At 37.1% G+C, this 19,377-nt stretch overlaps 5 protein-coding genes and 1 pseudogene across 6 annotated transcripts; 1 reads left to right on the top strand and 5 right to left on the bottom strand.

Moving 5' to 3' along the window:
• Positions 1-72: 72 nt before the first annotated feature.
• LOC147946557 (uncharacterized) lies at positions 73-909 on the bottom strand. Its single transcript, XM_087498147.1, has 2 exons — positions 842-909; positions 73-752 (listed from the first exon to the last, which is right to left on the bottom strand). Exons 1-2 carry the CDS (start codon positions 861-863, stop codon positions 226-228), a joined length of 549 nt encoding a protein of 182 aa, XP_087354273.1. The 5' UTR covers positions 864-909; the 3' UTR covers positions 73-225.
• Positions 910-2,532: 1,623 nt separating this feature from the next.
• LOC104768201 (uncharacterized) lies at positions 2,533-3,961 on the bottom strand. The gene is made up of 3 exons (XM_010492129.3): positions 3,632-3,961; positions 3,290-3,475; positions 2,533-3,115 (listed from the first exon to the last, which is right to left on the bottom strand). Exons 1-3 carry the CDS (start codon positions 3,651-3,653, stop codon positions 2,721-2,723), a joined length of 603 nt encoding a protein of 200 aa, XP_010490431.2. The 5' UTR covers positions 3,654-3,961; the 3' UTR covers positions 2,533-2,720.
• Positions 3,962-4,696: 735 nt separating this feature from the next.
• Positions 4,697-7,068, bottom strand: LOC147946556 (uncharacterized). The gene is made up of 3 exons (XM_087497001.1): positions 6,864-7,068; positions 6,435-6,581; positions 4,697-4,911 (listed from the first exon to the last, which is right to left on the bottom strand). Exons 1-3 carry the CDS (start codon positions 7,066-7,068, stop codon positions 4,697-4,699), a joined length of 567 nt encoding a protein of 188 aa, XP_087353127.1.
• A 3,597-nt stretch (positions 7,069-10,665) lies between these two features.
• On the bottom strand, positions 10,666-11,902 carry LOC109130224 (uncharacterized; annotated as a pseudogene).
• A 1,239-nt stretch (positions 11,903-13,141) lies between these two features.
• Positions 13,142-16,101, top strand: LOC147946555 (uncharacterized). 2 transcript variants are annotated; one of them, XM_087498140.1, is made up of 2 exons: positions 13,773-15,379; positions 15,696-15,916. In XM_087498140.1, exons 1-2 carry the CDS (start codon positions 13,940-13,942, stop codon positions 15,774-15,776), a joined length of 1,521 nt encoding a protein of 506 aa, XP_087354266.1. In that variant the 5' UTR covers positions 13,773-13,939; the 3' UTR covers positions 15,777-15,916. The 2 variants fall into 2 exon arrangements, with proteins under 2 accessions (XP_087354262.1, XP_087354266.1); XM_087498136.1 differs by having other exon boundaries at positions 13,142-16,101.
• Positions 16,102-17,611: 1,510 nt separating this feature from the next.
• Positions 17,612-18,509, bottom strand: LOC147946554 (uncharacterized). The gene is made up of 2 exons (XM_087495282.1): positions 18,415-18,509; positions 17,612-18,340 (listed from the first exon to the last, which is right to left on the bottom strand). Exons 1-2 carry the CDS (start codon positions 18,464-18,466, stop codon positions 17,766-17,768), a joined length of 627 nt encoding a protein of 208 aa, XP_087351408.1. The 5' UTR covers positions 18,467-18,509; the 3' UTR covers positions 17,612-17,765.
• Between the last annotated feature and the right edge of the window lie 868 nt (positions 18,510-19,377).

Here is a 19,377-nt window from a genome sequence, read left to right as displayed (position 1 = left end):
TTCTTCAACTACTAATAGTTATAAAATTAAAAGTTCGTGTGCCCTCAATCAAGGAACCATATGAAGAGCATATAGAGCTTAAAACAGTGCAAAATCAATTTGAACATAAAACAAAACAGAGTTTAAGAGACAAGCTAGAAAGATAATGTGTCTCTCTATACACAAAACCAAAGTAGCATTTAAAACGCAGGAAGCTAGCTACTCTCTGAGGACCAGAACCAGTAGTTAACTATTATCTTCTGATGACGTATCGGAATCCACACCAAAATCTTCGATAGGGAACTTGCCATCAAACAGCTCTGTCCAACGCCATATCAATTCTGCAACAGTAGTAGGTGGCATTTGGTCTAGTGGCAAGTCATCAGGCACTGTAAAGAAAACATGGTAACCCCTTTCTGTCAGAGCTTCAAGAACATAGAAAAACTCGGTGTTTTCCTCTGGCATGTCTTTGGCAACTACGATTAAAATTCCTCTATCGGCCGTGGGATTCTTGAATGCCCAGTGAAGCATGTCCAATAGCATCTTATTGAGTCTCGCACATTTTTCAACCGTTTCGTGTACGATTTTGGCCATGCGAAATCGCCCCAGCTCTTCCGGAGTTTTGTCGCCAACATAAGCATAGATTGACGTTTCAAGATCAACATAACCCTCGATGTCAATAACTCGTTTGACGTTACGATAAAACGAACACAAATCGCAACCCTTAGGGACTGGGAAATCCTCCACGTCCCAGAAGACGCGTGTGTCACCATCTGCGAACGCATATTAAAACAATAATATTAAGATTACGATCACGATCAGATTCGATCAATTTGGAGAGCAAGAGATATAGATATCTTACAGGTGTACGTTAATCTGGACATGCTTTCTATCTCTACCGGAGGAGATTGAGAAACTTACAAGGAAAACAAAAAAAAAGATTGAAAATTTTAGGGTTATATCTATGGTTTACTAAATCACGATTCTACCCCTTATTACAATACACATAGCCAAAGTAGCTGAGGCTTGTTTAGTAACTTTGGTAAACATTACTTACCATACGACGACGATGAACAAGCAAAGGCATGAACGATATACATTTTTTTTCCAGTGGCAACATAAACCTTTTTAGTTTTAAAAGTGTGTGGTCCATCCATCATTGATTAATTAAGTTTGTTTGAATGGTCAACAAGCTAGGCTCTTAACCATCTGAAACTAAGCCATAAGATCGTATATCACAAAATCAGACACTCTAATTAGACCAGCTAGGTTAGTCAGTCTCCCTAAACACCTTATAGTACTATCTGTTGGAGATTGAATCTTCTGATTAAATCCTACAACAAAGAAAGCTTCAAGTGAGGAGAAGAAGAAGAAGTTGTCGTGCGAAGTAGACCAAAGGAGGAAGAAGAGTCAATGACACAAAGAAAAAAATATTCAAGTCAACAAGAGAGAAGTTGGGCTTGTGTTTTGTAATAAAGCTATTGGGCTGTAAGTGTATTAGGCTTACAAATGTTAGTAAGTTTGGTTGGTTAGTTATAGTAATTAGGTTAAGAATGAAACTAAGTATAAAGGTGATGAAATGTTGTAAGATAACATCATCCAAGATTAACGATGTAGAAGCTTAAGAAAAGGGTTCTCTTGTCACTAGACTAAACAAACCAAATCTAGTGAGATATAGAGAAGAGAGATCTAACCTATGAGAGGTTAGAATTAAGAATTCCAACACTATCACACACTAGATCAAAACCGCCAACTCCAAGTTTTTGGTGACCATGAATTAATTTGGAAAGCAAAATGTTCTATTTTCTTCAGTTAATCATATTATATAAACATATATCTCTGATGGCGTGAAAAGTTCACAACATTGAGTAGTTACATTAAGCAATGATGCTTCCTGAAATTTTTAGAACAACGTTAGTGTTATATAACTGATCGATTCATGACGTCACATAGGTGTGCTAGCCTCAGGAAAGGAGTGTATAATAAACCTTTAAAACGAGATAGAAGAATGAAGCACCCAGAGAGAAGAAACGTCCTGTTTAGTGAAATATAGACCACATCTCTTTGCAACTGAAGCTGTAATCTTTATTCAAAACAGGTTCCTTGAGCTTTAATCCACAGCAGGTTTACTCCAGGTTATTTTGGTGAGCATGAATTTGATTTGCAAAGAAGAGTGTTATATTTTCTCAAGGAACTGCCGTAAACACTTCCAAGTCATCTGTCCATTCCAGCAGAACAACCTACAGATGATTGTGTTACAGATAACTAAGTACTACAGAATAAATTCCATAAGCCCAAAAATATTGAAAAAGATTCCAAAGACATAGAGAATGAATTACGTACCTCTGATGGCGTGAAAAGTTCACAACTGGGATTAGTTACATTAAGCAATGATGCCTCAGGAAAGGAGTGCAAAGGAACCAAGAGAGAAGAAACGTTCTGTTTAGTGAAATTTAGACCATATCTCTTTGCAACTGAAGCTGTAATCTTTATTCAAAACAGGTGGTTATGTTGGTGAGCATGAATTTGATTTTGCGAAGAAAGAGTGTTATATTTTCTTAAAATTAATCATATTATATAAAACAAGAATCGAGGATCCGGACAGAGTAAACGTAATTAAAACAGTGCAAGATGAGTTGGAACACAAAACAAAACTACAGATAACTAGCCACAGCCCTTTTGAAATCAAAAGTTTGATAAAACATGATTGTAGATCGAGCCGCCACAGCTAGCTAGTGGTACTAGAACCCCTCGCCGTCGCTGTCGTCTTCATTGTACACCTCATCTTCAGAACTGTAATTTGCGCATAAAATCACTCGTCTTCCTCCTTCATCTAATAGGGCGAAAAAATCGGGTTTGGGAATAGGATCTCCTCCATCTACTAGGCTTGTCCAACGCCAAGCAAAGTTAACATAAGGAAGTGCCACTTCTTTTGGGTCGTACACATCAGGCAAAACCAACAAGACATTGTAATTTGCAGAATTCACACTTTGAAGAAGATCGTGGAACTCATTCTCTTCCTTGATGTTTTTTGCGACTACCATCAAAGTTAATGGTATACGATGGGGCTCGTGATTGTCCGATGCGACCAAAGCAAAATCTACTAATATCCTATGAAGCCTCCTAGATTTATCCCCTTGGAAATAAGAAAAAAAATAAAATAAAAAAATGCATATATATATCACAATTCATCTTATTAGATTTGTACTAGCTAGAGAACACAAACATACAATATCTTAATATATAAACTAAAATATAGGGAGCCATATGTTTTTTTTTTTTTTGAGTAAAAGTAAAAGGAAAAACTCACTTTTCGCTACAAAGGTGATCCCACTCTCGAGTGGATCGTCTTCAGGATAATTCTCACCATAAGCCGTGATTGTCACCTCACCTTTATAACCGTATCTCCTAAGAAGAGAGTCAACAATTTCACGTATACTGCGATTCTCAGGGACTGGGAAATCATTCACATCCCAGAAGACGTGTATTTCACCATCTGCGACGGACACACGTACGCATAAACAATTACGAAACTCAAGAAAATAAAAAAAGTTTGATGCGACCGATCGGCTTAGCTAGTTTAGCATGACAGATGAAATCTAATCCAAATAGTGAAAAAAACAATTTCGAGCAAGAGAGATTCAGATCTTACTGGCGAATTCTTCTCTGGCCATTCTTTCAACGGAGATCGAGAGGAGGAGAAAGTAGAAGAATATTAGGGTGTAGATGTTGACCAAAGTTGTAGCCTATGTAGTTGTCACACCCGTTGGTTGTTGTTTAAGGGGTTATTGGTTTGAGATTGAATGAGTTTTAAAGATTTTGACACATGTTGTTTAAATGGTTATTGGTTTGAGATTTGAATAGATCAAGATTTTAAATAGTAAATAGAATTTGTTCTTATTAGATCAAGATTTTGTTAAATTCTCCAAAAAAATTAGTGTTATTAGTTTATGATTTGTAAAAATTCATTTAAAATCTTAACAAATTTGGGTTATTGGATTCAAACTTTTAATTATAAAGTCAATAAAATTTGTGTGTTATTCAATTAAAAAAAAAGAATTTAGGATTGTTAATGAATTTAATTATTATGATTCATGATTTTACACACTTTCTTTACAAAATAAAATCATATAAAGTATCACAAAAACACATAGATTGTTTGAATTACTTTACAAGATTTTATAAAACTAATCAACAAAACTATAGAATCTTTTTCTAGCAATGTTTAAAAATCTTTAGCTTATTCATTTTTAATGATTTTGTTGAAGTGTTCAAGATTAAAAGCCCACTTCCCTTTTAACCCAAGTCTAGAAATTTAGGTTAATTGTTGGAAAATGATTTTGACACTTGTGAATTTAGCGCTATATTGATTAGCGTTTTGGTCAAAAGGAATGAACCACCCTCAGGCAACAAAGAAAATCTACTCTACTTAAACCTTCTATCTGAACAACTTCTTATTCTATGTGAACCAACTTCTATTATTTACACACCGCAAAACTCCAAGATTCGATCGGTGTTTCAATCGGTTTGATACGCAATTGGAATTAATTTAGGTGTGTTATGCAGTCTATATTTTCTTCAACTAGTAATAATTATATTAAAAAAATATCAGTTGCCCCAAGGATAATGTGAAAATAATTAACTCAGATACACAAAACCAAAGTATTATTTTAAAACGCAGAGAAAGCTAAGCTACTACTTTTAAGAACCACCAGCTTCATTCACTACTTGTCTTCGGACGTTTCTCCTGAAGAGGACAATCCGCATCATCACTTTCGGAATCCGAATCAAAATCAGCTTCGATAGTGTACTTGCCAGCAAACAGCTCTGTCCAACGCCATGTCAACTCTGGAGGAGTAGCAGGTGGCAGTTGTCCTAGTGGGAAGTCATCAGGCACTGTACAGAAAACATGGTGACCTCTTTTTGCCAGTTCTGCAAGATCAGACACTCTAATTAGACCAGCTAGGTTAGTCAGTCTACCTAATTAAACACCTTCTAGTAATATCACACACTAGATCAAAACCGCGAACTCCAATTTTTTGGTGAGCATGAATTAATGTTCTATTTTCTTCAATTAATCATATTATATAAATATAACAATCGAGGATCCAAGAACATGCTTTAAGTAACAATTCTCCTAAGGTAAACCCCTTTTGTTCACTTATTCTTATTTTAACCAATGAGAATCTGACATGTTATAATACATTTAAGAACCTATTCATTTAATTCTTTATAATATAAGAAAACAAAATTTGTATATATTATTATAAAATTAAAAACTAAAACCGCTTTTTTATAAACCCAAACCGATATATAATTTCATTATAACTATGAAATCTAAACCCTAACCCTCTCATTTGTAAACCCAAACCGACATATAATTTAATTCTAATTATAAAATCTAAACCCTAACCATCTCATTCGTAAACCCAAACCGACATATGTTTTCGTTCTAATTGTAGAATCTAAACCCTAACCATCTCATTTGTAAACTCAAACCGATATATAATTTCGTTTTAATTATAAAATCTAAACCCTTACGAATGAGATGGTTAGGGTTTAGATTTTATAATTATAATTAAATTATATGTCGGTTTGGGTTTACAAATGAAATTATATTTTCGTTTTAATTATAAAATCTAAACATTTGTAAACTCAAACCGACATATAATTTTGTTTTAATTATAAAAACTAAACCCTAATCACCTTATTTGTAAACCCAAACCGAAACATAATTTTGTTCTAATTATAAAATCTAAATCAAACCAATATTTAACTTTCCTTAATTAAAAAGTATACAGACTTTGTTTCTTTAATTGTTTTGCTTTTTAATATAATTTTGATTTATTTTTTAAATGAAATAATGTATAAAAGATTTTGATTGGTTGAAAAGGAAAGTGAACAAAAGGGTTAACGTAATGGGTGTATAATAAACCTTTTAAACGAAGAAGAGTGTTATATTTTCTTAAATTATGAAAGGTGAGCATGAATTTGATTTGCAAAGAAGAGTGTTATATTTTCTTAAATTATTAATCATATTATAAAAACAAGAATCGAGGATCCGGACAGAGCAAACGTAACATGAAAGATCAGTTGGAACACAAAACAAAACAGACAACATGAAATTTCCATACACAAAACCAGCCAGAGCCCTTTTGAAATCAAAAGTATCGATCATTTTGATAAAACATGATTGTAGATCGAGCCGTGCGTCGCCACAGCTAGCTAGTAGACTACCCCAACCCCTCGCCGTCGCCGTTGTCATCGTCGAACAAACCGTCGTCGTCTTCCTCCTTCATCTAATAGGGAGAAAAAATCGGGTTTGGGAATAGGATCTCCTCCCTCTAGTAGGTTTGTCCAACGCCAAGCAAAGTTAACATCAGGAAGTGACACTACTTTTGGGTCATACACATCAGGCAAAACCAACTAGACATTGTAATTTGCAGAATTCACACTTTGAAGAAGACCGTGGAACTCATTCTCTTCCTTGATGTTTTTTGCGACTACCATCAAAGTTAATGGTACACGATGGGTCTCGTGATTGAACGCTGCGGCCAAAGCAAAGTCTACTAATATCCTATCAAGCCTCCTAAATTTATCCCCTGGAAAAAAAAATGCACATATTAATAGAGTTTGAGAGCAAAGAGCTTTTGTGAAATGATTTTCTCTGTATTGAATCGTAACAAACTTTACAAGATGTGTTATATACATCAAATTACAGTAAACCAGAATTAGTTAAACCAATAAACTAATTACAATTAAATAACCAAACCGGCTCAACTATTGCACTCCTAATACATATATATCACCATTCATCTTAGATTGTAACAAACGTACAATATCTTTATATAAGCATATGTTGTTGAGTAAAAGGAAAAACTCACTTTTGGCTACGAAGTCGACTCCACTCTCCAGAGGATTTTCTTCAGGATCCTTTTCACCATAAGCCGTGATTGACACGTCACCTTTATAACCGTATCTCCTAAGAAGAGAGTCAATAATTTCACGTATACTGCGATTTTCAGGGACTGGGAAATCATTCACATCCCAGAAAACGTGTATTCCACCATCTGCGACGGACACATGCATAAACAATTACGAAACTGAAGAAACAAAAAAAAAAGTTTGATGCGATCGATCGGCTTAGCTAGCTAGTTTAGCATGGCAAATGAAATCTAATCCTAAATTTATCCCCTGGAAAAAAAAATGCACATATTAATAGAGTTTGAGAGCAAAGAGCTTTTGTGAAATGATTTTCTCTGTATTGAATCGTAACAAACTTTACAAGATGTGTTATATACATCAGATTACAGTAAACCGGAATTAGTTAAACCAATAAACTAATTACAATTAAATAACCAAACCGGCTCAACTATTGCACTCCTAATACCCCCCCTCAAGATGGAGGCGAGTAGATGTTGAGAACTCCCATCTTGCGTAGATTAGCTTGGAAAGGAGCTGGATGAAGCGCCTTCGTGAGAATATCAGCTAATTCATTATCAGTTCTAACAAACATTGTCTTCACAATGCCATTATCTATAGCTTCACGAACCTTGTGACAGGCGAACTCGATATGCTTCGTCCTTTCATGATAGACATAGTTACTAGCTATGTAGATAGTTGCGGTGTTGTCACAATACAGATAGACAGGAAGAGTGAAAGGAACTCTTAATGCCTTCAGAACATAAGGATACCAAATGAGCTCTTTCGTAGCTATACTCATGGCTCTGTATTCTGAATCTGCAGAACTCATGGACACCATCTGTTGCTTCTTGGATCGCCATGAAACAAAAGACTGACCAATGAAGATTGCAAAACCACTTACTGACCGTCGACTATCAAGACAAGCTCCCCAATCATCATCAGTAAAACCACGAACGGAAAAGTCTGCATCTTTGCCGTAAAACAGACCTTGACCAATGGTACCTTTCAAATAACGCAAGATTTTATGAACAGCCTGCAGATGAAATTTCCGTGGTGTTGATGAGTATTGAGACAACTTCCCTACGACAAAAGAAATATCTGGACGTGTAATTGTCAGATATTGTAACTTCCCAATTAACCGTCTATACTGTTTGGTATCGGGAAGGAGAGCCGTGTCAACCTCCGAGAGTTGCTTAAGAGGCTTCTTACTATTAGGACGTCTACCCCATCCTGTTGCCGTCATCTGCACATCTGGTTTCATCGGTATAGGAGATGGTTTACAGTCTGAGAAACCTGCTCCTTCCAACAAATCGACAACATACTTCCTCTGAGTCAGAGATATTCCATCGTCATTTCTAGCAATTTCAATGCCAAGAAAGAACTTAGGGGTGCCAAGATCCCTCAACTGAAACACAGAACTCAATTGATCTCTCAAGAGGCAAGCAGCTTTAGGATTAGTACTTGCGATCATAATATCGTCTACATAGACCACCACTACTACAAAGGCAGTCGAAGTACCTTTCGCAAAGAGAGTGACAAGCTTCAAAGCCGAAACTCAATAAGGTTGACTTGAATTTGAGAAACCATTGTCGTGATGCCTGCTTGAGTCCATAAATGGATTTGTGAAGCTTGCACACAACATTTGGTGAAACTGTAATTCCAAGAATCTCTGCATAACCTGGTGGCAACTTCATATATATCTCCTCATCGAGGTCACCATTTAAGAATGCATTAGAAATATCCAATTGGTGTAAAAACCATTGCATCTTAGGTGCGAGGGAAAGAACCATTTTAACTGTTGCCATCTTTGCAACTCGAGAAAAAGTATCTGTGAAATCAATTCCCTCTCGTTGAGTGTATCCTTTAGCCACCAGTCTTTCCTTGTATCTTTCTACACTTCCATCTGCATGATATTTTATCGTAAACACCCACTTACAACCCACCGAAACCTTACCAGGAGGTAAATCACCAACAGTCCAAGTTTCAGTTCTTATAAAAGCACCAATCTCCTTTTCAACTGCATCAACTCATACCTTGTCCAGCCTAGCTTCTGAATATCGAGATGGGATTTTTGACTTTGTAATGATATCAATAAAAGCACAGAAGGGCTGAGATAGATATGAATAAGAAATATAGTTTTCAAGGGGATAAGGAGAAGTCTTTTGGGGTGTACGTATAGTAAGAGTGTTATTATTATAACAATGAAAATCCTGCAAATGGGAAGACAGTTTTCTCTGCCGAGTTGGTTTAGGTTCAGAAGGAACAGAAACCATGGATGATGACTCGTCATGATGATGAGGACCATCAGAAGATGTTTGCACTAAAGGCAATTGATCATCTGTGATTTGTGCAGGGAGAGTAATATGAGGAAAGAAATTCATTACATCATCCGATATATTGGATGATGCAAAAGGAAAGATGACATGTCTAGAAATTGAAACTGAGTATGTTACTATATCTAATAGCTTGTAACCTTTGAAACCTGAGGGATAACCTAAAAATATACAAGCTTTAGCTCTAGGATCAAACTTAGTTCTAGATTTGGGAGATGTAGAACAATAACAAAGACAACCGAAAGCCTTAAGACTATTGTAATCTGGAGTAGTGGAGGTTAATCGCTCAAAAGGTGTTTTATTGTCTATAAATGGTGAAGGTAATCTATTAATAAGAAAGACAGCTGTAAGAACACAATCACCCCAATACTCTATAGGAACTCCTGATTGAAAAATAAAGGCTCTAGCTACATTCAACAAATGCTGATGCTTTCTTTCTACTACAGAGTTTTGTTCAGGTGTTTCAGGACATGAATGAAAAACTTTAATTCCATTTTTCAAATACAAATCATTAAATTTCAATTCATGAGCATTATCAGACCTTACAGAACAAACTTTAGAATTATATTGAGTTTCAACCAATTTAAAAAAACCAGGAAAAACATGCAAGACATCAGACTTTTGTTTTAACATATAAAGCCAAGTAGCACGGCTAAAATCATCAACAATGGTTAAAAAATAACGATAACTATCAACAGTCGAAACCGAAAAAGGACCCCATGTATCTATGTGAATCAATTCAAAAGGTTTTTGCTTAGCCAAAAGGACCCCATGATTTAAAAGGTAAATGTTTTTGCTTAGCCAAATGACAAACATGACAATAACTTTTATTTTTATTTATCTTAGACTTTGGTAACAACAGAATTTCAGATAGAGTTTCTATTTTAGCTATAGACGGATGTCCTAATCTTTTGTGCCATACATCAGAGTTATTCGTAGAAATATAGCAAACTGACTTACCTTGAAATGCAGAACAAGACATATTAACCAGAGATTTATCCTGACTCAAGATATAAAGGTTCGCGACTTGACTACCTTTCCCAATCATTAGGTCCTGAGTAAGAGCATGTATCATGCATTCATCGGAAGTAAAGCTTACTTTAGAATTCAGATATTTAGTTATAACACTGACACTCAACAAATTGAATTTAAACTCAGGTGTATGCAGCACATTATGAAGAGACAATGAATCCGTAAGTTGAATGTAGCCAGTACCATCTATCTTAACTGTTTGACCATTAGGTAATCTAACAAAGGTTTTATCTAAGGGTTTATAATCTCTATAAAGGTTTCTCTCATGAGTGACATGATGACTAGCCCCTGAATCTATAACCCAAGCTCTAAAAGACAACTCAGTTTCATGAGGTATAGAGGAAGTTAACATGTCATAGAAAGTCAAATCATATAAAGAGAGAAATGTACCAGATATCTATGAGATAGTTGGTACGGGAGTAGAAGTCGAAGCTATGGCTTTCTCAGGGCATGAAGTGATGCTTGAAGACTGAAGCTTAGTACTCAAATAAGAGATCATCTGTTGGAGCTGTTCTTTTGACATATCATCGTTGATATTCTCCTTAGGTTGATCCTTACTCTCCTCTATCTGACCAGCACTAGCAAGATTTGTGCTCCCCATATAGTTGTTCTTCTTCGCCCTTGGATGACCAGGAGGGTAACCATGTAGTTTATAACACTTATCTGCAACATGTCCAATGGGAGAACAATGGGAACACTTTGGTTTCTGAAAATTTCCTTGAGCTAGCAAAATCGAATTCTGATCCGGGATCACAGCTTGAGACTGGAAAAACAACATGATTTGAGGTTGGTCTAGAAGACACACCCACTACTCTCTGACTCTCATCTTGATCCAATATATTGTAGATCTCATTCAATCTTGGTCGAGGCTTCATGTTCAATATCTGACTCATGATATTGTTGAAATCGTCATTCAATCCCATGAGAAACTGTATGATTCGACTAGTTTCAGCTTCTTCAAGTAACTCTTTGACCTGATCACAATCACATCTCTTCACCGTCCTGGACTTTGTGTTAGCCAACTGTTCCCACAACGTCTTCTTCTTCGTGAAGTAGCTGGATAAATCAAGTTGACCTTGTCTTAGAGTCATCACTACTTGTTCTAGCTGATACCTCCTTGGTAGATTGTTTTCTTTGACCCTTGTAAACAAATTTTTCCACATCTCAACAGCATCTTGATAGTAGAGAATACTGTCATATATCTCCTTACTCACAACATTAAGAATCCATGATTTCACCATACTATTGCATCTACTCCAGATTTTGAAATTATAATCACTCTCGCTTAGTCTAGGTAAGGATCCATCAATAAAACTAAGTTTATTCTTAGCATCTAGACTAATCCTCATCGCTATAGCCCAGCTATTGTAGTTCGTTCCATCTAGAGTATGAGCAACAATCATCAAACATGGATGATCGGAGGATTGAAGACATAACGGACTATCAGAGGCTTCGGAAGACCTCGACATAGATCCATGACCTCCATATCCATCGGATCGAAGAGAACGTTGTTGTTTTGCCATTTCCATCTATGGATCTTCAATTACAACTGATCCGCGAGAGATCCTCGCAGCAAATGCTTCAATCTCAGGTGTTTCACTTCGATTTCTCAATTTTTCCCCTTTCTTCACCATTTTCGCAAAAATCAAAAGAACGGAAGAAGATCCGATGATGATAAAAGCGTTTCGCCGACAAGATTACGAAGAATTTGAAGAAGAAGATGGTGAAATCACAGAGAATTGCGGAAGAATTGCTCTGATACCATAATAGAGTTTGAGAGCAAAGAGCTTTTGTGAAATGATTTTCTCTGTATTGAATCGTAAGAAACTTTATAAGATGTGTTATATACATCAAATTACAGTAAACCGGAATTAGTTAAACCAATAAACTAATTACAATTAAATAACCAAACCGGCTCAACTATTGCACTCCTAATACATATATATCATCATTCATCTTAGATTGTAACAAACATACAATATCTTAATATAAGCATATGTTGTTGAGTAAAAGGAAAAACTCACTTTTGGCTACGAAGTCGACTCCACTCTCCTGAGGATTGTCTTCAGGATCCTTCTCACCATAAGCCGTGATTGACACGTCACCTTTATAACCGTATCTCCTAAGAAGATAGTCAATAATTTCACGTATACTGCGATTCTCAGGGACTGGGAAATCATTCACATCCCAGAAAACGTGTATTTCACCATCTGTGACGGACACATGCATAAACAATTACGAAACTGAAGAAACAAAAAAAACAGTTTGATGCGATCGATCGGCTTAGCTAAATAGTTTAGCATGGCATATGAAATCTAATCCAAATAGTGAAAAAACAAGTTCGAGCAAGAGATTCAGATCTTACTGGCCAATTCTTCTCTGGACATTTTTTCAACGGAGATCGAGAGGAGAAAGTAGAAGAAAATTAGGGTATAGATGTTGGCCGGTGATAGCATGGTGCAACATGTGCATTTGCACTGGGACCATGTTTAATTAGTATAAAAAATAATGTATTTTAAGGCCCAAAAAAATTTACAAAATTTTTTTCTATGTAATTAAGTCCTATTTTCTCAAAATTGAACTGGGACTACAACAATTTTTGTGATTTTTACACCCCCTGAACAACGACTTCTCTTATTTTATGTGAAGCAACTTCTATTATTTACGCACCGCAAACTCCAAGATTCGATCGGTGTTTCAATCGGGTTTTGATACGCAATTGGAATTAATTTAGGTGTGTTATGCAGTCTATATTTTCTTCAACTAGTAATAATTATTAAATATATATATATCAGTTGCCTGCCTTTCTCAATGCACAAAACCCAAGCATTATTTTAAAACGCACAGAAAGCTAAGCTACTACTTGTGAGAACCACCAGCTTCATTCAGTACTTGTCTTCGTACGTTTCTCCTGAAGAGGACAATCCGCATCATTATCACTTTCGTAATCCGAATCAAAAGCAGCTTCGATAGAGTACTTGCCATCAAACAGCTCTGTCCAACGCCATGTCAACTCTGCAGGACCAGCTGGTGGCAGTTGTCCTAGTGGGAAGTCATCAGGCACTGTACAGAAAACATGTAACCTCTTTCTGCCAGTATTCCAAGAACACGGCCAAACTCCGTGTCTCCCTCTGGGATGTCTTTTGCAACTATGAGTAAAATTGCTTTATTAGGGTTAGGATTCTCGAATGCCCACGCAAGCATTTCAAGTATCATCTTAGAGAGTCTCGACTGTTTTTCAACATTTACGCACATGAGCGGGATCTCGGCCATGACAAATTGCCTCCTCTCCTTGTCTACCAGAGCTTTGTCGTCGCTAACATAAGCAAATATTGTCAGGTGGGAACCATAATAACCCTCCATCTCAAGAGCTCGTCTGACTTTGCAACGAAAAGCACACAAATCGCCATTCTCAGGGATTGGGAAATCATCGACGTCCCAGAAGACGCGTGTGTTAGCATCTGCGAACGCATATTATAATAATTAAACAATAAGATTACGTACGATCGAGAGAAAGAGAAACTTTGAGAGAGAAACTTTCCGAACCTGTATCCCCCCTCATGTCGGTATTGCTCCGGCGCGTCATTACTCACGAACACCATATTCAGTTTTGTTCCATCTCTAGCTAGCCATTAAGCCAACTTTGAGTATTAAACGGCGGTTTAATCGACATGGATCTGGGATCCAAAATTAAAGTAAATTCCGGTGAGCTGCCTCCTCCGTCAAGTCTCGACCGAAGATCATCATCGCCTCTTCTTGCTTGCTTAGACTCTACAGTTCCAGATCCACGATGGCCTAGCAAGCATCGTTGGTCGGCGTCGGATTTAGAGGTTGCAAACCAAATCACCATATCCTATGCTCCCGACTCTTCTTCTACACCACCGGCGAAGTCCCTCCTTCCCACGGCTGTTGAGAAATCGCTGGTCTCTGTTCATCCGACTCCTCCGGTGGCATCGTTCGTACAAAGAGATGAATCTAAACCGGTAAGCACTTTCCCTCTGGTGGAAACGATGGAGATATCCACAGTGGTGGATGGTGTCTCGCCGGAAGATACCCGCTGGTCTTCCCACGATGCCGTGAGTCAACCTCCTCCGAAGGTTCCGTCATTACCACTTAACGTCGAACCTGAACCGGTGTCTTCAGACAAGCTTTCAACTGAACCCGTGGAGGATGTTGCTGATGCATCTAACAAAACCAATGCTCCTAAGGATTTGGTTTCTCCACCTCTGAGAGGAGCTTGGGCGAAGAAGCTAAAGTACACCTCTTCTTCCATTTCGCAACAAGCTGCTAATGGAGTAACAATTTCTGGACCGAGGAAAAATCTTCCTGAATCATCACAAAAAGATAATCTAAGGTTTCCTTGGGCTGCTAAAATGGATCCGGCAGCAAGAAATCTTTACAGAGCTACCTCACCGGAGTATATGGAAGACGGTACCCCAAAGGTAACAATTCCGAGTCAGGTATTGTTGCAAGGTCTTGAGAATCAGAAGGAATATGTTTTAGGTCAGTTCTATAGATGTAGTCCTCCTCCTGGTGGCTTGATTCATGCAGTGTTAAATAGAATTTGGGGTAGAAAGTGTAAGATCTTTATGCGCAAGTTAGATGGTTCAAGATTTCTCTTCCATATCCCGGATGCTTCAACCAGAGCTTGGGTTCTACAAAGAGGACTATGGCATGTTGATGATTGTCTTATTTTTGTTGCTCCTTGGTCTGCTGCAGACACTTTTGATCTTCCGGAGATATCAACTATTCCTGTCTGGGTAACACTCAAAAATATACCACACAGGTTATACTCAATTCCAGGAATTAGTCATATTGCATCAGGTTTAGGTGCTCCTATGGCTACGTATAAACCAAGACTTGACCCTTCCTTAATGGGTGAGGCCAAGATACTGGTAGAAGTGGAGCTGAGTAAAGCTTTCCCTACTAGGATTGCTGCAGCTGACAAAAGGGGTAACATTTCTATGGTGAATGTTGAATATGCTTGGATCCTAGCTGTTTGTGGAGATTGTGGACAGTTAGGGCATAAGGTCTCCCGTTGTTTGCACCCCCATCTGCGGAATCAAAAAGTTACCCATCTGGTTACAAAAGATGTCACCGCTCCTACTATTGTAGGTATTTCTAGTCCCACTATTTTGGTATCACCAATCACTCTTCCATCCGAGCCTCTAGTTGCTCCCATTACCACAGCCACAGAACTCCAACTCGATACCGCAGTTGAGGCTAGCCCATTCCAAGTCGTAGAGGAAAGCACCGAGGTGGCAGATTGTCACACAATTGTTGAAGCTGGAATCGTACCGGAGGCTGTTTACTCAGTTGAAACAGTTACTGAAATTGCAGGCTCACATGAACATGCTCTTAGTGAACGTGAGGTAAGACATGTCATGACTAACAACATGTTTAACCATTTGGAGTCTTCGTTTTCAGATGGAGAGTCACTTGAGTCAGATGGAGATTCAGTTGAGTCCGATGATTCCGACACTGAGTCAAGATTGTTGGATCAAATGACTCCGGCTGGACAACGAATTTTGCGTGAAAGACCGGTTCAACCTTCCATCAAAGCTAAGGAGATACAAGAATCTTCTACTGCTCGAGGTAGGGGTAACCGGGGACGTGGGAATCGTGGACGCGGGAACCATGGGCGTGGCTAGTTGTCCTATCATGAAGAGATAAGAAGCTAACCAAAGCAGAAGATTTGGTTACCCTTTGTAATATGGGCATTTATCTGTATTAGTTTCTTGTTTTAAAAATTGTATGACTTATCATTCATGGCTTTTGGATCACTAAGTTGGTATGAATAAAAAAAAAAAAAAAAAAAAGATTACGTACGATCGATTGCGATCATTTTGGATCAAAGAGATATAGAGATCTTACAGCTGTAGCCTTTTGGTGAGTCCATGCTTTCTACCGGAGAGTCTTTTGGTGAGTCCGTGCTTTCTACCGGAGATTCAGAAAATATAGAAAAAACGAAATTTATTAGGGTTACATCTGCGGCTGCCGATGAGGGAGAAGGTCCGGATATCAAGTGGTTTGCCAAATCACGATTCTACCCCTTAATTACAATACATACACAACCAAGTGGCTGAGGGTACTTTAGTAACTTGCTCAACATTACTTCACCTATATGCCGACGTTGAACCAGCACATTGATTCGATCCTTTGTTTGGGGAAATATTCCCATAATTATCATTACATTTATTTCTACATGTTGCATAGTTCAAATTCTTAAAAACAAAAAAGATTCATTTGTGTACCGTAAGATGATGGGTTATATGGTTGGGAATTATTTTTATTTAAATATGTAATAATACAAGTATGATATTGTTAGAGCTAAAATTTTTCTACACGCTCTGACGGTTGGAAGATTTGCATACATGTTCGGACACATTGTAAAATTATTTATTTAGCACATTCAAATTCGAGAAATCAGATAATACGTTTCTTGCTGAAGCTCAATCTCCGAACCAGTTTATAGAATATATAGCGTATCTGTAAACATGATCACCTCTTCATTCAACCTCATGTATATACTGCTACATCGTTTATATATTATTTGGAATTTTGGATCAAAAAAAATATATATAGTCAAATGTTTTGAGCTTACCTGGCAATCCTTTCAAGTTCATACTTTCAGTTACTAGCCTGCAAAAAAAAATCAAATTACGAAACTGAAAACCTTAGATGTGTCTGCAAAAAAAAAATTAAGGCGATTAAAAAAAGTCAAAATACTCATGAAGAACACATGTTTTCAATTAAGATAAAACATATCTCATCTATCATAATCCTAGAAATGCATATGTGCATTTCCAATAAAACATATCTCATATGCATATGTTTTACTGGAAATGCATACGTTGAGATATCTCATAAGATAAAACATATCTCATATGCATATGTGCATATGTGCATTTCAATTGGCAATTAGAACCTCCTATTAGTAAAATAAATCCCATTCTCGTTAATTAATGTTAAATGTATAAATGAGGGTTTCTATACAGTATGACCAGGTTTTAAACCAGAGCCTCTATATATATCAACTAAACCAAACCTATACAGACTCCAACCAATCTAAACCAATGAACTATATACAACATATCAATACCTCCCAGTCTCCCACCATTGGTTAACTAAGTTTAATTGAAAGAATAGAACAACAACAAACATATCTCATTTGAGAAACTTTTGCTACTGCAGTACTTGACTATTAACATACAGTTTGCAGTCAACTTCTTCAACTAGTAATAATTATTTAAAAATATATATATATATATATATATATATATATATCAGTTTGCCTGCCCCCTCTCAATCAAGGATCCAAGAATGCATTAGGACAAGCAGAGAGCATGAAACAGACCAAAAGCAATTTGAACACAAAACAAGACAGAGAGTTTAAGAGACAAGAAAGATAATGTACAAAATAACTCAGATACACAAAAGCAAAGTAATATTTTACAAGACAGAGAAGCTAGCTAGTACTTGTGAGAACCACCAACTTCATTCAGTAGTTGTCTTCGGACTTTTCTCTGGACCTTGTGAGCAGCTTTCCTCTTCACTGTCGGTATCCGAATCAAAAGCAGCTTCGATAGAGTACTTGCCATCAAAGAGCTCTCTCCAACGCCATGTCAACTCTGCAGGACCAGCAGGTGGCATTTGTCCTTGTGGGAAGTCATCAGGCACTGTACAGAAAACATGGTAACCTCTTTTTGCCAGTATTTCAAGAACACGGCCAAACTCCGTGTCTCCATTTGGTATGTCTTTTGCAGCTATGAGTAAAATTGCTTGATTAGGGTTAGGGTTCTTGAATGCCCACGCAAGCATGTCAAATATCATCTTAGAGAGTCTCGACCGTTTTTCAACATTTACGCATACGAAGGGGATCCCGGCCATGATAAAGAGCGCCTCCTTCTTTTCCGGAGGTTCGTCGCCAACATAAGCAAAGATTGACAGCTCGTAACCAACATAACTCTCCATCTCAAGAGAGTCTTTGACTTTTCTACGAAAATTACACAAATTGCGATCCTTAGGGATTGGGAAATCCTCGACGTCCCAGAAGACGCGTGTGTTAGCAGCTGCGAACGTATTAAACAATAAGATTACGATCGATTGCGATCAATTTGGATCGAAGAGATAATAGTTATCTTACCGTTGTATAGTGGTGTGTCCAGCATGCTTTCTATCTCTACCGGAGGAGACATTGAGAAACTTACAAGAAAAAGAAAAGAAAAAAAAGATTGAAAATTTTAGGGTTAAGATTATCATCAAGTGTTTTGCTAAATTACGATTCTACCCCTTACTTACAATCATATACACAGCCAAGTGGCTGAGGCTAGTTTGTTTATTTCCAATGACAACACATAACCTTTTGGGCCTTATTGGGCCTGAATAATGGAGAAGAAGATCAGAAGCTCAAGTCTTCTTAATCATGTTCAAGTACCTTTTTTTGCATTGTCTTGTGTTTGTGTGTATTTTAGGTTCTCTGGTCTTGTAAAAGTAATCGATCGAAAAAGATCAACAAAACAATCAACTATCTTCTTATTCTCTGTGAATAATTAAGTTTAATTTGTTTGTTAGTCACGTTGAGGTCACATGCTTAACAATTTCTTATTCTTCTATTTCTCATCTATTTTCTACTAATTACTTAATTGTTCTATGTCTCATCCATCATTGGTTATAATTAAGTTTAATTTGTTTGAAATAATACAAATATAACCTTAACTATACAACAAAACTAGACTAACCATCTGAAACTAAGCCATATCACAACAAAAATAGAAACTGTGAATTAGACCAGCTTGGTTAGTCAGTCTATCTTAACACCCTTCTATTATCATCACACACTAGATAAAAGTGTTTCCGGTTTTGATATAGTGTGTGATGATAATTAATAGAAGGGTGTTAAGATAGACTGACATTATTTTTCAAATGGGTTATATGGTTGGGAAGAAAGATAACATGAAATTTCAAACACAAAAACCACCAGAGCCTTTTCAAAATCAAAAGTATCGATCATTTTGATAAAACGACATTATTTTAGATATGGAGCCCAGCATCACCATATCATCATCGTACCTATCATCACAATCACCAGAAAAACTCTTGTTTCCCT

Source organism: Camelina sativa, chromosome 3 (assembly GCF_030686135.1).
Source record: "Camelina sativa cultivar CO46 ecotype springtype chromosome 3, ASM3068613v1".
Lineage (NCBI taxonomy): Eukaryota > Viridiplantae > Streptophyta > Magnoliopsida > Brassicales > Brassicaceae > Camelina > Camelina sativa.
This window is presented reverse-complemented; position numbering and strand designations above follow the sequence as displayed.

Excerpts from the sequence above, each read along its gene's own strand:
- LOC147946557 (XM_087498147.1), bottom strand. The coding sequence starts at position 863 with ATGTCCAGATTAACGTACACCT. Across the intron at positions 753-841 it reads GTCCAGATTAACGTACACCT|ATGGTGACACACGCGTCTTC; the intron begins GTAAGATATCTA and ends ATGCGTTCGCAG.
- LOC104768201 (XM_010492129.3), bottom strand. The coding sequence starts at position 3,653 with ATGGCCAGAGAAGAATTCGCCA. Across the intron at positions 3,476-3,631 it reads GGCCAGAGAAGAATTCGCCA|ATGGTGAAATACACGTCTTC; the intron begins GTAAGATCTGAA and ends TGTCCGTCGCAG. Across the intron at positions 3,116-3,289 it reads GATCACCTTTGTAGCGAAAA|GGGATAAATCTAGGAGGCTT; the intron begins GTGAGTTTTTCC and ends CTTATTTCCAAG.
- LOC147946556 (XM_087497001.1), bottom strand. The coding sequence starts at position 7,068 with ATGCATGTGTCCGTCGCAGATGGTGGAATACACGTTTTCTGGGATGTG. Across the intron at positions 6,582-6,863 it reads AGTCGACTTCGTAGCCAAAA|GGGATAAATTTAGGAGGCTT; the intron begins GTGAGTTTTTCC and ends TTTTTTTTCCAG. Across the intron at positions 4,912-6,434 it reads GTTCCACGGTCTTCTTCAAA|AACTGGCAAAAAGAGGTCAC; the intron begins GTGTGAATTCTG and ends CTGATCTTGCAG.
- LOC147946555 (XM_087498136.1), top strand. The coding sequence starts at position 13,940 with ATGGATCTGGGATCCAAAATTAAAGTAAATTCCGGTGAGCTGCCTCCT.
- LOC147946554 (XM_087495282.1), bottom strand. The coding sequence starts at position 18,466 with ATGTCTCCTCCGGTAGAGATAGAAAGCATGCTGGACACACCACTATAC. Across the intron at positions 18,341-18,414 it reads GGACACACCACTATACAACG|CTGCTAACACACGCGTCTTC; the intron begins GTAAGATAACTA and ends ATACGTTCGCAG.